Source organism: Gopherus flavomarginatus, chromosome 9 (assembly GCF_025201925.1).
Source record: "Gopherus flavomarginatus isolate rGopFla2 chromosome 9, rGopFla2.mat.asm, whole genome shotgun sequence".
In the NCBI taxonomy this organism is placed as follows: Eukaryota; Metazoa; Chordata; order Testudines; family Testudinidae; genus Gopherus; species Gopherus flavomarginatus.
This window is the reverse complement of record NC_066625.1, coordinates 84,294,518-84,306,453: the sequence shown is the minus strand read 5'-3', so window position 1 is coordinate 84,306,453 and position 11,936 is coordinate 84,294,518. Positions and strand designations below refer to the sequence as shown.

Sequence of the window (11,936 nt, the reverse complement as noted above, 5' to 3'; positions counted from 1 at the left end):
TCACAATTTCTTTTAAGATGGAAGCAGATTCCAGAATCAATGATACAGAATGCCCAAAACATACAGACTTAGGAGCTTTCAACTTGAGCAGTCTAGCTGATCTCACCTACTGGGATAGGATACTCCAGACAACATAAGAAAGGCCATGGTACAGGGGTTGGCAACCTTTGGCACGTGGCTTGCCAGGGTAAGCCGCTGGTGGCCCGGGCTGCATTGTGTACCTGCTGTGTCTGCAGGTTCGGCCGATCACAGCTCCCACTGGCTGCGGTTCACCGTCCCAGGCCAATGGGGGCGGCGGGAAGCGGCGCAGGCCGAGGGATGGACTGGCTGCCACTTCCTGCCGCCCCCATTGGCCTGGATCAAACTCCTTTTAATTAATTCAGCACATTTCTCGGCCCGCACCACTTCCCGCTGCCCCCATTGGCCTAGGATGGTGAACCGCAGCCAGTGGGAGCAGCAATTGGCCAAACCTGCGGATATGGCAGGTAAACAAACCGGCCCACCAGGGTGCTTATCCTGGTGAGCCGCATGCCAAAGGTTGACAACCCCTGCCATAGTGGGTCAGACCAATGGTCTAGCTAGCCCATATCCTGTCTTGTGACAACATCAAACCTTCAGCGGGAATGCACAGAACAGAGCTATTTCCCATGGTCCATTACCTATCATCCAGTGACAGTTGAAGGTTTAGGGACACTTGGAATAGGAGGTTCAACACCTTGAATCACATCCAGAAACCAACTGCAAGCGAGTGTAATCTACTGACCTCACTGTTACCTAATGTGCATCTGCCCTATGCTCAGGCTTGAGCTTCCAAAGGTCCTTGAACATAGACCCAGGTAAATGTAGACACTCTGAGCCCATCCTTGAGACTTTGTCAAAGCCTCCAACTGACCTCAAACCATGGATTGGCCTCAGAAGAACATTATGGGGTGGCAGTTAGAGTCAGGGGAGGGGAGAGAGTTAGGAATGAAAGCTAGGGTTGCCAACTTGATAATATTTAAAAACATGACACTCCAGCAGGAGGGCCGGAGCCTCTCCTGCCCCACCTCTTCCCTGTGAGGCCCCACCCCTTCCCCTCAAAGTCCCACCCTATCCACTCCTCTTCTCCCCTCCTCCCTCTCACTTGCCACTTTCCCCCACCCATCTCCCAGGCAGGGGGCAGCCTCGGCTGAGTAGGGGCTGGCACGGATGATAACCCGGTGCCTCCCCCGTAGTAACTGGACAGTGGGTGTCCGGTCAGTAGAGCTGACCAGACACTGTCAGGGCCCTTTTTCAGCTGGACTGTCCAGTTCAAAACTGGGCACCCGGCCACCGCATTGAGCGCTCCTGGGTTCCAGTCCAGCTCCGGGAAGAAGAGCGTTCGATGGCTACTGCAGGACTCAGAGCCTAGGCCTCAGCATGCCTGCGTGCTAGTCACTGCCCTGGGAAGGCACCCGGGCTGTGGGTGAGCGCGGGGGCCTGGATGGCGGGGCCTGTGGGCACCGTTACGGACTCTGTGCCTCTCACGCCCCAGCTGGGCATGGCACGTACCGCTGGCAGGGTGGCTCAGTGTGTTTTGCTTCGAGGGCTGGTTTCTCCAGTCGCCAAGTCCAGCCCGTGGTGGGGGAGCCTAACAACCCCCGCCCCCCCCCCCCCCCCCCCCCAAAATGGGAGCTGGCCCCACCCAGGCTCCTAGCCTGGCCTGAGCCCGGCTGGATGGCAGCTGCCAGCAGGTGAGGGGGTGGGGGCCAAGCCCCGGACACGGGGAAGCCCGTTGTCCCTCCCGGGGCCTCAGGACGGGGGGCGGGGGGGAGGAACGCTGGCCCTTTAACGCTGCCCCGCCCACCCCAGCGCTGACCGCTCAACCTAACCTCCCTCCCCAGAGGCCCCGCCCATCCTCGCTGACGATTGGTCGCTGTGTGCCCTTGATCCCAGCCTTGGGCGATCCCAGCCAATCAGTGCGGATGGAGGGGCAGAACTGAGTGTGTATGTGGCGGCTGAGGGCCGGAGAGCGGAGGAGTGGGGGGTTAGTGAGGTCTGTGCTGGGGGAGCCCGGTCCCCTCTCGGGAACGGGGCTAAGAGGCTGGGCGGGGGTTTCCCCGCTGGGCTGGGCTGGCGAGGTTTTCCCCCCCCCCCGGAGCTGGGCTGGCGGGGTCCCCGCTCTCCTCCTGGGGGGGGGCGGGGCTTGGCTGGCGAGGTCCCCCCCCCCCCCCCCCCGGAGCTGGGCTGGCGGGGTCCCCGCTCTCCTCCTGGGGGAGGGGGGGCTGGGCTGGCGGGGTCCCCGCTCTCCTCCTGGGGGAGGGGGGGCTGGGCTGGCGGGGGTTCCTCCCCCCCCTCCGTTCCCTTCCCGCCGGCTGGGCTGGAGGCAGAGCCAGCGCATAAATAGACTTAGCAATGGCTTAAGGCCCCAGCAGCTTGGGGGAGGGGTTGCTTTTTTTAATATCAGCCCCCCCAGATATTCCTGCTTAGGGTCCCCAATGGGAGCTCGACCCCCCCCCCCCGCCGGGGCTGGGGTGGGGGGTTTCCCGGTCTGGAAGTGGGGGCTGGGCTCCGCTCTGCATGAGGTGGTGCGGGGGGGGAGTTGGCTGGTCTGAAAGGTTTTTCTCTGGCGTTCAGGATGGGGAGGAAGGGACCTTGGCTGGTCCCTCCTGGGGAGCTGGAGAAGGGGACGGGGAAGTGGGGGGGGGGGCAGAAGGAAAGCGGTGGGCCCCTTGGGCAGTGACTGAAGGGGAATGTGTCAGGGTGGAGGAACCATGCCCTGTTCCCCATTCCTCTGCCCCCCCGCTCCGTGTTCATTCCCTTCCCCACCCCGGGCAGGTGCGTCTCCCGCCTCTGGTGCCAGGCGCAGGGTGCCTGCCTGCCTGCTGACAAGGCATGCCTCGAAATCACTGCCTCAGCAGCGGGCCCACGCTCCTACTCCGCTCTGCTTCTTGCGGGCCATCCCAGGGTGCTGATGGAGTCACCCCATTAACCAGTCCCTTTGAGCCCTCTCCAGAACCATCCCCAGCTACAGCTTTCGGTTTGGTAGCTGCTTCTGCTGGTTCTTGGCAGGTGACGTCCCTCTCAGGTACTTCCCTCTTAAGTGGCTAGCAGCAGTCAGCTCAAGAGACTGGGCTAAAGTCCGCTGCAGTCACACACCCTGTGCTCTCAGTCGCTCCCACACAGCCCTGCTGAAACCGATGGGGGAGTCACCACCGGCTTTGTCTGTATTAAATGCCAGGAGGGGAAATCAGGGCTTTATTGCCCTGGAAATAAACAAACTCGGCAGGATTGGGGCCCCGATTGGTACTACAAGGGGCCCCAATGCTTCATGCAGGCACAGGCTGAGACATAACAGCAATCCCAAACAGTTGTGGCTCACACTAAACAAAAACACTGTGCCTTTTTTTGAGTGAGCAAGGACAAATTCCTGTGCTGTGAGGAGAAATGATAAATAAAACTCATTGTGGCTGAAAGAACAGCTAACAAAAAAGTAAACTTAAATCCTACCTCCAGCATAGCACACTTGCACTCCTACCGTTTGCTTTGCTTACTGCTTCTTGGCCAAAGGTCAGTATCTTAAAGAAGCTCTTTATATATGAGCTTTGGGGCGACGTGGTCCTACTAGATTGTAAACTTTTTGTCGCGGGTTCGTGTGCATGTACAGCACCTAGCACTGTGTGGCCCTGATCCAGACTGGACCCTCTGAGATCCCCATTGTATGATAACAATGCCGAACCTTAGCCTGAAGTGATCCCTGCATGGGAAAACCCATCCCTGCAGAGACCCATTAAAGTCAGTGGGGTTCCGCTTGAAAATGTGTTGGGTTTTTTCCTTGCTCATAATTTTGATGGCAACAAATTGCTACTTTAAACCCCATTCATATTATCATTGGTTTCACAGGACTTTGTCTAATTGCTTTAGTCCCAGTAGTAATAAGAAGAAAACTCCTGGGCAAGCTCTTGTCTTGTAAGCTGAAATCATCTTGATTGTTTCAGGCTGATGTTGAATATTGATTTATATTAAAAGAAAAACTGTTCCAATCCCATAAGCGGGAGGGGGGTGCAGAAGACCATCACTCAGAAGTCTGTGATTAGACCAGAGAACCAAAGACTTACAAAATGATCATGCAAAAAGGTGCATTGGAATGGAGTCTAACATCAGGGCAGTAGCAAATCAGCTGTAGGTTCTGCGATACTGAAGTTTTATCATAACCAAAGACACTCAGCTCCTGGGATGGATCCACAAGCTCAGCATGATCTTTCTTTTATCTCTGACTTATTTGCAGTAGTGCTAAACTAGAATTTCTGGAATGAACCCTTGTTGAAATGAGCACTGTAGCATCGTGCAAAGTTTTTTTGCTAATGAAGAAACATTCCAGGCTTCATAGGTTGCGACAGTGACAGCCTCCCTTGCTGAAGTGGATACAAATGCCACTGTCGGTGCAATTGTTGAAAAGTGGTGCATGTTGCAGAGCGTTCTGGTGACTAGATCAGTTTATTAGACGTGTACTGGCTTAATTGTGTGCATATTGCCAGGGTGCTGTACTTTTGGTCTGTTGTCACTGTTCTGTAGGGTGGTGAATAAACCTGTTGTTTTGTGACCAGTACAACTAAAATGTCTGTTTTCTCCTACAGGCTCTACTAAACATGAGGCTCTATGAGGGACGAACCAGATCCTTCCAGGCTCCAGTCACTGTTCATAATTATCCGAGCAGCCACGTTTATGTGTTTAGAAATGGCCGATCAGATCAAGATGAGTCATCGGAGGAGGAATCTGAATTCATGGAATTACGTCCAAGGGGCAAGGAGCAGCAGAGAAGCAGTTCTTCCCAAGAGAGAGCTGGGGATGTGGTGCTACTGGAACGAGAGCTCACCGAGGGCGATAACCTTAACAAGCTAGCGCTGCAGTATGGGTGTAAAGTAAGAGCCGCAGTGAGATGATGCAGCTGCTTTAATTTCTTCCCTTAGTCTTGTCTTCATGTGTGTTTGTTTTGGCAGCACTTCTTTTTAGGGATCTGTTATGTGTAGTTTAGTTTCTGTGCATACAGAGGGAGGCTCCATGACTGCTTCTGTGTGTGTCCTGTATTTATTGATACCCAGATATAAACCAAGGTGATGCAGGGTGCAGATGTCATGTAATTAATAACACAAGGAAAGTGTATTCACTCCCACGCCCAGCGTGACCTGGATTCCTGTATAATTTGGATGACTAAGTGTGTTACAGCTCTCAGGTAACGCACAATTATTATTAATTTGTTGAGGGAGGAGGACATCTGTACTGAAAAATGGGAAACAAGTGCTGATCGTAAGGAGTTTACACACTGTTAAGCAAACAGAACAATATACTGTGATTACAGAGGGATCTCATAAAACTGAATGACTGGGCAACAAAATGGCAGATTAAATTCAATGTAGATAAGTGCAAAGTAATGCACACTGGAGAAAATATTGCAACTATACATATACACTGTAAGGTCCAAATTAGCTGTTACCACCAAGAAAGAGACCTGAGAGTCACTGGGGATTTAGGTGCCGACTCCGTGGGTGCTTCGGGGCTGGGGGACCCACTGGGAAAAATTGGTGGGTGTTCAGCATGCACTGGCAGCTGCCCGCCCAGCTCACCTCTGCCTCTGCTTCGCCTCCCTTGATTGTACTGCATGCCTGCTTTTCCCCACTAGTTCCCAGCGCTTGCACTGCGAAACAGCTGTTTCGCGCAGCTGGGAAGGAGGGGGAACATGGTGTGCTTGGTGAAGACATGGGGCGGGCATTTGGAGAAGGGGTCCAATAGAGGCAGGGAGGGGGCGGAGTTGGGGTGGGGACTTTGGGGAAGAGGTTGGAATGGGGGCAGGGTAGGGGCATGGAACGGGTGGAGTGCGAGCTCCCACCGGCCCCAGGGAAAGTTGGTGCCTATGACTGCGGATAGTTCTTTAAAAACTTCTGCTCGATATGCAGCAGTGGTCAAAAAGGCTAACAGAATGTTAGGGAGTATTAGGAAAGGAAGGAAAATCAGACAGAAAATATCATAATGACATTGTATAAATCCATGCTGCACCCACACCGCAAATACTGGATCTCAGAAGCCCCATCTCAGAAAGGGATAGTGGAACTGGAAAAGTTTCAGAGGATAACAAACATGATCTAGGGTATGGAACGGCTTCTATACAAGAGCCTAAAGCAGAGACGGGTAAACGTTTTGGCTCGAGGGCCACGTCAGTGTTGTGAAATGATATAGAAAGCCGGGAAGGGAAGGCTGTGCCTCCCCAAACAGCCTGGCCCCCACCCCCATCCGACCCCTCCCACTTCTGCCGCCTGACTGCCCCCCTCAGAGCCTTCAACTCCTCCTGCTCCTTGCTCCCTCCCAGGACTGCCCCCCCCAACCCTGCCCCCTATCCAACCTCCCCCCCACCCCACTCCCTGTCCACTGACTGCTCCGACCCCTATCCACACCTCTGCCCCCTGACAGCCCCCCCCGGATTCCCACACCTATCCAACCCCCACAAACCTCCGTCCCATCTAGCTGCCCTCTGCCCCCCAGACCCCGCCCCCAGCCAACCCTCTTTTCCCCCCTCCCCCCCGCACTCCCTGCCCTCTTACCATGCTGCTCAGAGCAGCAGGACTGGCTTATTGGAAAGCCTGGGAGGTGGGCAGGTGCAAGCCATGCAGCCCGGCAGGAGTGGTGGGCCAGCGTGGTCCCTGTGCAGCAGCGTGGCTGTGGGGGAGAGGTGAGAGCAGGGGAGGGGCCAGGCAGGATGGTCGCATGGGCCATAGTTTGCCCACCTCTGGTCTAAAGAGATTAGAGCTGGTTACCTTAGAAAAGAGACTACTCAGGGGGATCTGATAGTCTATACAATCATGAATGTGTGGAGAAAGTGACTAGAGAAGTGCGCGTCCTGCATTCTCATCTCCTCCTCTCCTGTAGCCAGCTGCCACCTTACCTGTGCTGATTGCTGGCTTGTGTCAGCCACTTGGCGAAGACAGTCTTCAAGTGGCCATTGAGCATCCACTGCATTGACAACGGGACTCCTGCTGCAGCGGTTGTGAAGCTGCTGGAGGGCTCCCTGTACTGTAATTACAGATTGTTGTTTAAAAAGTAGTCTGTACCTTGATCAGGCAATGAAGATGCAGCTGATGGTGCATATTGGCTCATTCAGGAAGGAAAAGGTGTGTGTGTGTGGTTTTTTTTTTTTTCATTAAGACATATTTACTGAGTTCTTAGACTGATTTTCATTGCCAAATGCACATACAGGTGTTAGTGCAGTAATGTGCTTAAATGCTAAGAAAATAATGCCTGGCAAATACTGGCCCGAGTGCTGTTTCTGATGCTAGGTTTATTGCAGTTGGTTAATTTGTTACATTGCCCTTCTGTCCTGTCGTGCCCATTCTCTGTTCTCCCCACTTGGTATCTTGAGGCACCTTTGTAAGCCTCCCGCAATTCAGGTTGGATAGTGTTCCTGGGAACTTGACACTAATGCACTTTTCTCAGTCACCTTTTGCAAGTCACCTTTTCCTGCTGCTTGAGGACCAGAACCAGGGCCCAAGTCTGAGGCTTGTGCGTGGAAAAGCTGAGCATCACATTAGGCTGCACTTGGGGTTTACTTTGTTGCCTTTTCATCTCTCACATGATGTCCCGAGGGGTCCAAGGTTCCACAGTGTGTGTACTGCCTCCTACAATGACACCCAGTAACTCAACCCCAATGTTTTGTTTCCCAGGCTGTAACCAGGCCTGAATTCTGTTCAGGGCCAATTTCAGATCCTTCTTACTACCTTGGTAGTTATGATGGGTATGTGAGTGCTGGGTTTGACCATTATAATTTATATTATAATGGAGCTCCCGTTTGGTTCAGGTCCCTATTGTGCTAGGAGCTGTGTAGACACATAGTGAGACACAATCCCTGCCATGAGATATGAATGAAAGACAAAGACATAGTGGAGAATAAGAAGAAGTGGGAGATTCTGGGTAAACAAGAAATCATGTAGTTACTGGACAGATTATCATCCAGTTTATTTTGCCAGCTGTGTGCTGTTATCTGTAGTAATTTGATTCTCTCCATCCACCACTATGTCATGCCAGCCATGTCTTGCTACCAATCTTTGCTCTCTTTAGGCAATTACAGGGTTTGTGGGGGCAGGTACATAAGGGATTAGTGAATCTCAGGTGCCTAACTCCCAGAATCAGCCCCTACTAATTCTTTTTGTGAATCTAGCCCTGGGAACCAAAATCCCCTTGGCAGTCACCATGCAGACATCATTTTTGAAGATGAGATATAGGCTCCTCCATCAGTCAGACACACAGCACTGAGAACAGCAATACTTAAATACTTTTAAGTCTCTGGGCCTGTGTCCCAATGATTTCCCCAGCGGACAGGAACAGCAGAAAACCTAGGGATGGGAATGATAAAGCTGAAGACAAATACAACTGATGGTTCCTGGAGACACTGCTGAACGTGTCTTGAAGGTTACAGCGTTCAATATGTGAAGGACTGTAACGTGTAAGATTCACTGGGGGTCTTAACCTTGCTAGGAAATCTCTGCAGAGTCAGAGGGCTGCAAGAACAGTTAGGACAGTGAGCCAGACTCCCCATAGCAACAGGTTTCACTCAGCGTTTGTTTTCACTGTTGACATTTTGTATTTTCCTGGTTTGTTCGTGAGTCAATATTGGTAAAGGATTATGATGCCTTAGGTTTACGTCTTTCTCCTTTCTGAATTCCGTAGGTTGCAGATATCAAACGTGTCAACAACTTCATGTGTGAGCAGGACTTGTACGCTCTGAAGTCTATCAAGATTCCAGTCAAGGCCCATGGGGTGTTAACGGAGACCAGCAAAGAGTTAAAACCTCCTCAGAATGCACCTTCCTGGGCTGGAATGACACTGATTGAACTACCGGAGCCTGATGATGGAGCCACCACCAGCAGCAGCTCTGGTGAAAGCAGATACCTGACTGACTACTTTAAGGGGATTGACCAGACCATTGAGGATGTAGTGCAATCCAAAATCAATTTAAATGCAGATTACTGCGTAGAAGCACCAAACTGCCCCCCATCCAGTTCAGTGGGACAAAAGGAGCCCAGTAATGGTGCAGACTGTGGAATCCAGTGGTGGAATGCAGTTTTTATCATGCTTCTGATAGGAATAGTCTTGCCAGTATTTTATATTGTCTATTTTAAAACACAACAGACTGGGGCGGCAGCCCATAACTCAAACACAACCTTTGCCTCGAATAGCTCAGCTCATGAATTGAGGGGGGAATTGTCACACCACCTACCAGTCGTAGAAACCCCCAAAGCGAAGATACAGCCCAGTACTGCCTCTCCGCCCAACACTGATACCCATAAACCAGTAACTCTGACCCTACTGGATTCAGGTGGCTAACTTTTTTTTAAGTGATCTTGACTGAACACAGGGTGATGTGTTTTCTCTGAATGAATAAAGACGTTTTGTAGCTTATCATGTCCAACAGACATTTGGCTCTGCGTTTATCAACCCTTCCAAGGGAAAGTAGTTTGCCCCAATTTACTCTTATTTGTTTCAGGCACCTCTCAAGAGTAGCTTTGTCTAAAAATCTGAACTAGGCAGACATCAGAGTGTATGGGTTATTGATTGGAATGATGCAATCTATTAGCACATGAGAAGACACATTTTGCATGAACTGAGCATTTTTTCCCCCACAACAACTTAAAACAACATTTTTCATTCTCTAGCAGAACCAAGTGGGTCCCGCATGTTTAACCCTACGTGTGTCTTTCTAGCTTGATAGACTAGCTCTGGTACATGGCACTGTTAAAACTAAGCAGGAAACTGGATACTCTTATCAATGACAGTATTAAGCTAAATTGAGCTAGGATGACAGAGGGTCTTAGCCTGCTGTGAGCGCCATGGAGGCAAGGATCTGCCTGTGCAAGGAGGCCCTGTGACTTCATTTGGGTTCCATGCAGGTACCCAGAGCTCTCTGCAGGAACCGGCCCTTAGGTCAGTTATTCCTCAGTAACATCCTTTGCTCAACAGTGGTAGCAAAAGTTCTGTTCAGCTGCAGAGTCCAGCCTGCCAGCAACCTGCAGTGGCCGACTCGGCCTAAAGGCATCTTGAGCATAGCGTCACTAGTCAGCTCACTGTGCAAAGACAAAGGGATTGCCATCTCCAGCACTGTGTTTCAGTCTAAACGGTGTCCTTGCTCTTAGGAGCTTAAGGTAGATGGATTAATGAGGAGTTTTCCATTTTGTATAGTAATAAAAAGGGGAAACCACCCCCAGCTGTTTTAGGAGTTCAGGAGAAGCATAACTTGTACCAACCTCGTGTAGGCTAATTTTAGGGCCTGTATAGTCAGTCAGCCATGTTTCTGATCACCCATCTCCATGCAGAGGTAAGGTCTCGTGCATGAATCCACATGGTTGTGACAGAGCCTAAGCCGTTCTTGGTGCATTCTGGTCTGTTGAACAGAGGCCCACAGGTTTCGGGTATATTTTGCAAAGATTTGTTTACAGTAAATGCTGAATGTGTGGAAAGGTTCCTTACAGTATATGCGATAAATGTGGATGAAGGCTAAGCTTTGGGTTGTTTGAATCTGCAGTAAAAACCTCTGACTTGGTGTAGCCATTTTAAAAATAAATTCAGAACCGTTTCTCATGGCTAACCACTGCTATAGACATTGACATTTTGAAGTTGTAGAATTGAAAATACTTTAGGAAACATTGTGCATAACGTAAGCAAAATCCCCATAACATATTGCCTAAATCTAAGCTAACTTTCAGCACAGAGCAAAGTTTAAGGAAGTTGGACTTTCCCCAGGCCTAGATACTGACATCCGAAGAAGTGCAATTATAATGCATGTGTTTACCAGCTGGATTGTCTTAAAGTCTACTAGCTGAAATTATGGTATGAAAAGCACAAGGGTGCTGAATGCAGAAGGTAGCTGGGTTCCACCCCCAACCCCCACCTAACTGAAAGATGGTTATAGAATTAGTACTGTTGTAACAGGGTACAAATCACAGATTAATAAGCTTTTGTGGGCTATAGCCCACTTCATCGGACGCATAGAATCCAGTCTATGCATCCAATGAAGTGGGCTATAGCCCACGAAAGCTTATGCTCAAATAAATGTTAGACTCTAAGGTGCCACAAGTACTCCTGTTCTTTTTGTGGATACAGACTAACATGGCTGCTGCTCTGAAACAGATTAAAAAAATAGTCATTAGAAAATACATAAAGGTTTAAAGCAAACTACAGAGAGAGGTTTTTTCCTCTCTCTTTCAAACACTCAGATACCAGAGTCAATAGTTTTAGATGTAGTTAATAACACAAAATTAATTAAGTAGATAAAAGGAGGAAATAGACTGAAAAATAACTTTTGAAATGATTTGTCGAATTAAGGAATTGCCTTCTATTGTCTTGTCACTAGAGGGCACTGTTGTCACATAAATACACAAGTCAATGAGGCAAAATGAAGGAAATTCAGATCTTAGTACTAGCTATGTCTGTCCCAAATTAAAATAAGTGCTGATGAATAGTCTTATCTAAGGTTCTGAGATGGGTGTTGAAGTTAAGAGCTAGAAGTTCTGTCTTTAAGATCAATTATGTCAGTAATAAAGTCTTGCTGGCCTAAGGCAAATGCATGGACAGCATTTGTGTTTATAATGACTCAAATGAAAAATGTATCTGAAAAACTAGCTTCTTGCTGCAAAGGTATCTGGGTACAATGAGTAAAGTAAACAGACTCTTCTTGTGTTAAGTCACGGTACTGATAAACAAATAGTCTTCCTGCAGCAAGTAGGAAGCTCTTGTCATGCTTCAAGGGAGCTTGAGGGAACATAATTTTTTTAAAGAAATAACCTAAAGCATCTGCTTTCTTAAAGCCAGCTGTATCCATTTTAAAATAATATTATAATAATATTTTTCTTCTGTGAAGGAAAACTGGTCCCTTCTGTAGGTTAATGTTACATTTTTAAATGAAGAAAAATTCAATAAAAGCACAATAGGAGCTA

At 49.6% G+C, this 11,936-nt stretch overlaps 1 protein-coding gene across 1 annotated transcript; it reads left to right on the top strand.

The window, feature by feature from the left end:
• The first annotated feature begins 4,607 nt into the window (after positions 1 to 4,607).
• LYSMD4 (LysM domain containing 4) lies at positions 4,608 to 11,936 on the top strand. The gene is made up of 2 exons (XM_050967169.1): positions 4,608 to 4,880; positions 8,674 to 11,936. The coding sequence occupies exons 1-2, from the start codon at positions 4,608 to 4,610 to the stop codon at positions 9,328 to 9,330; spliced, it is 930 nt and encodes a 309-aa protein (XP_050823126.1). The 3' UTR covers positions 9,331 to 11,936.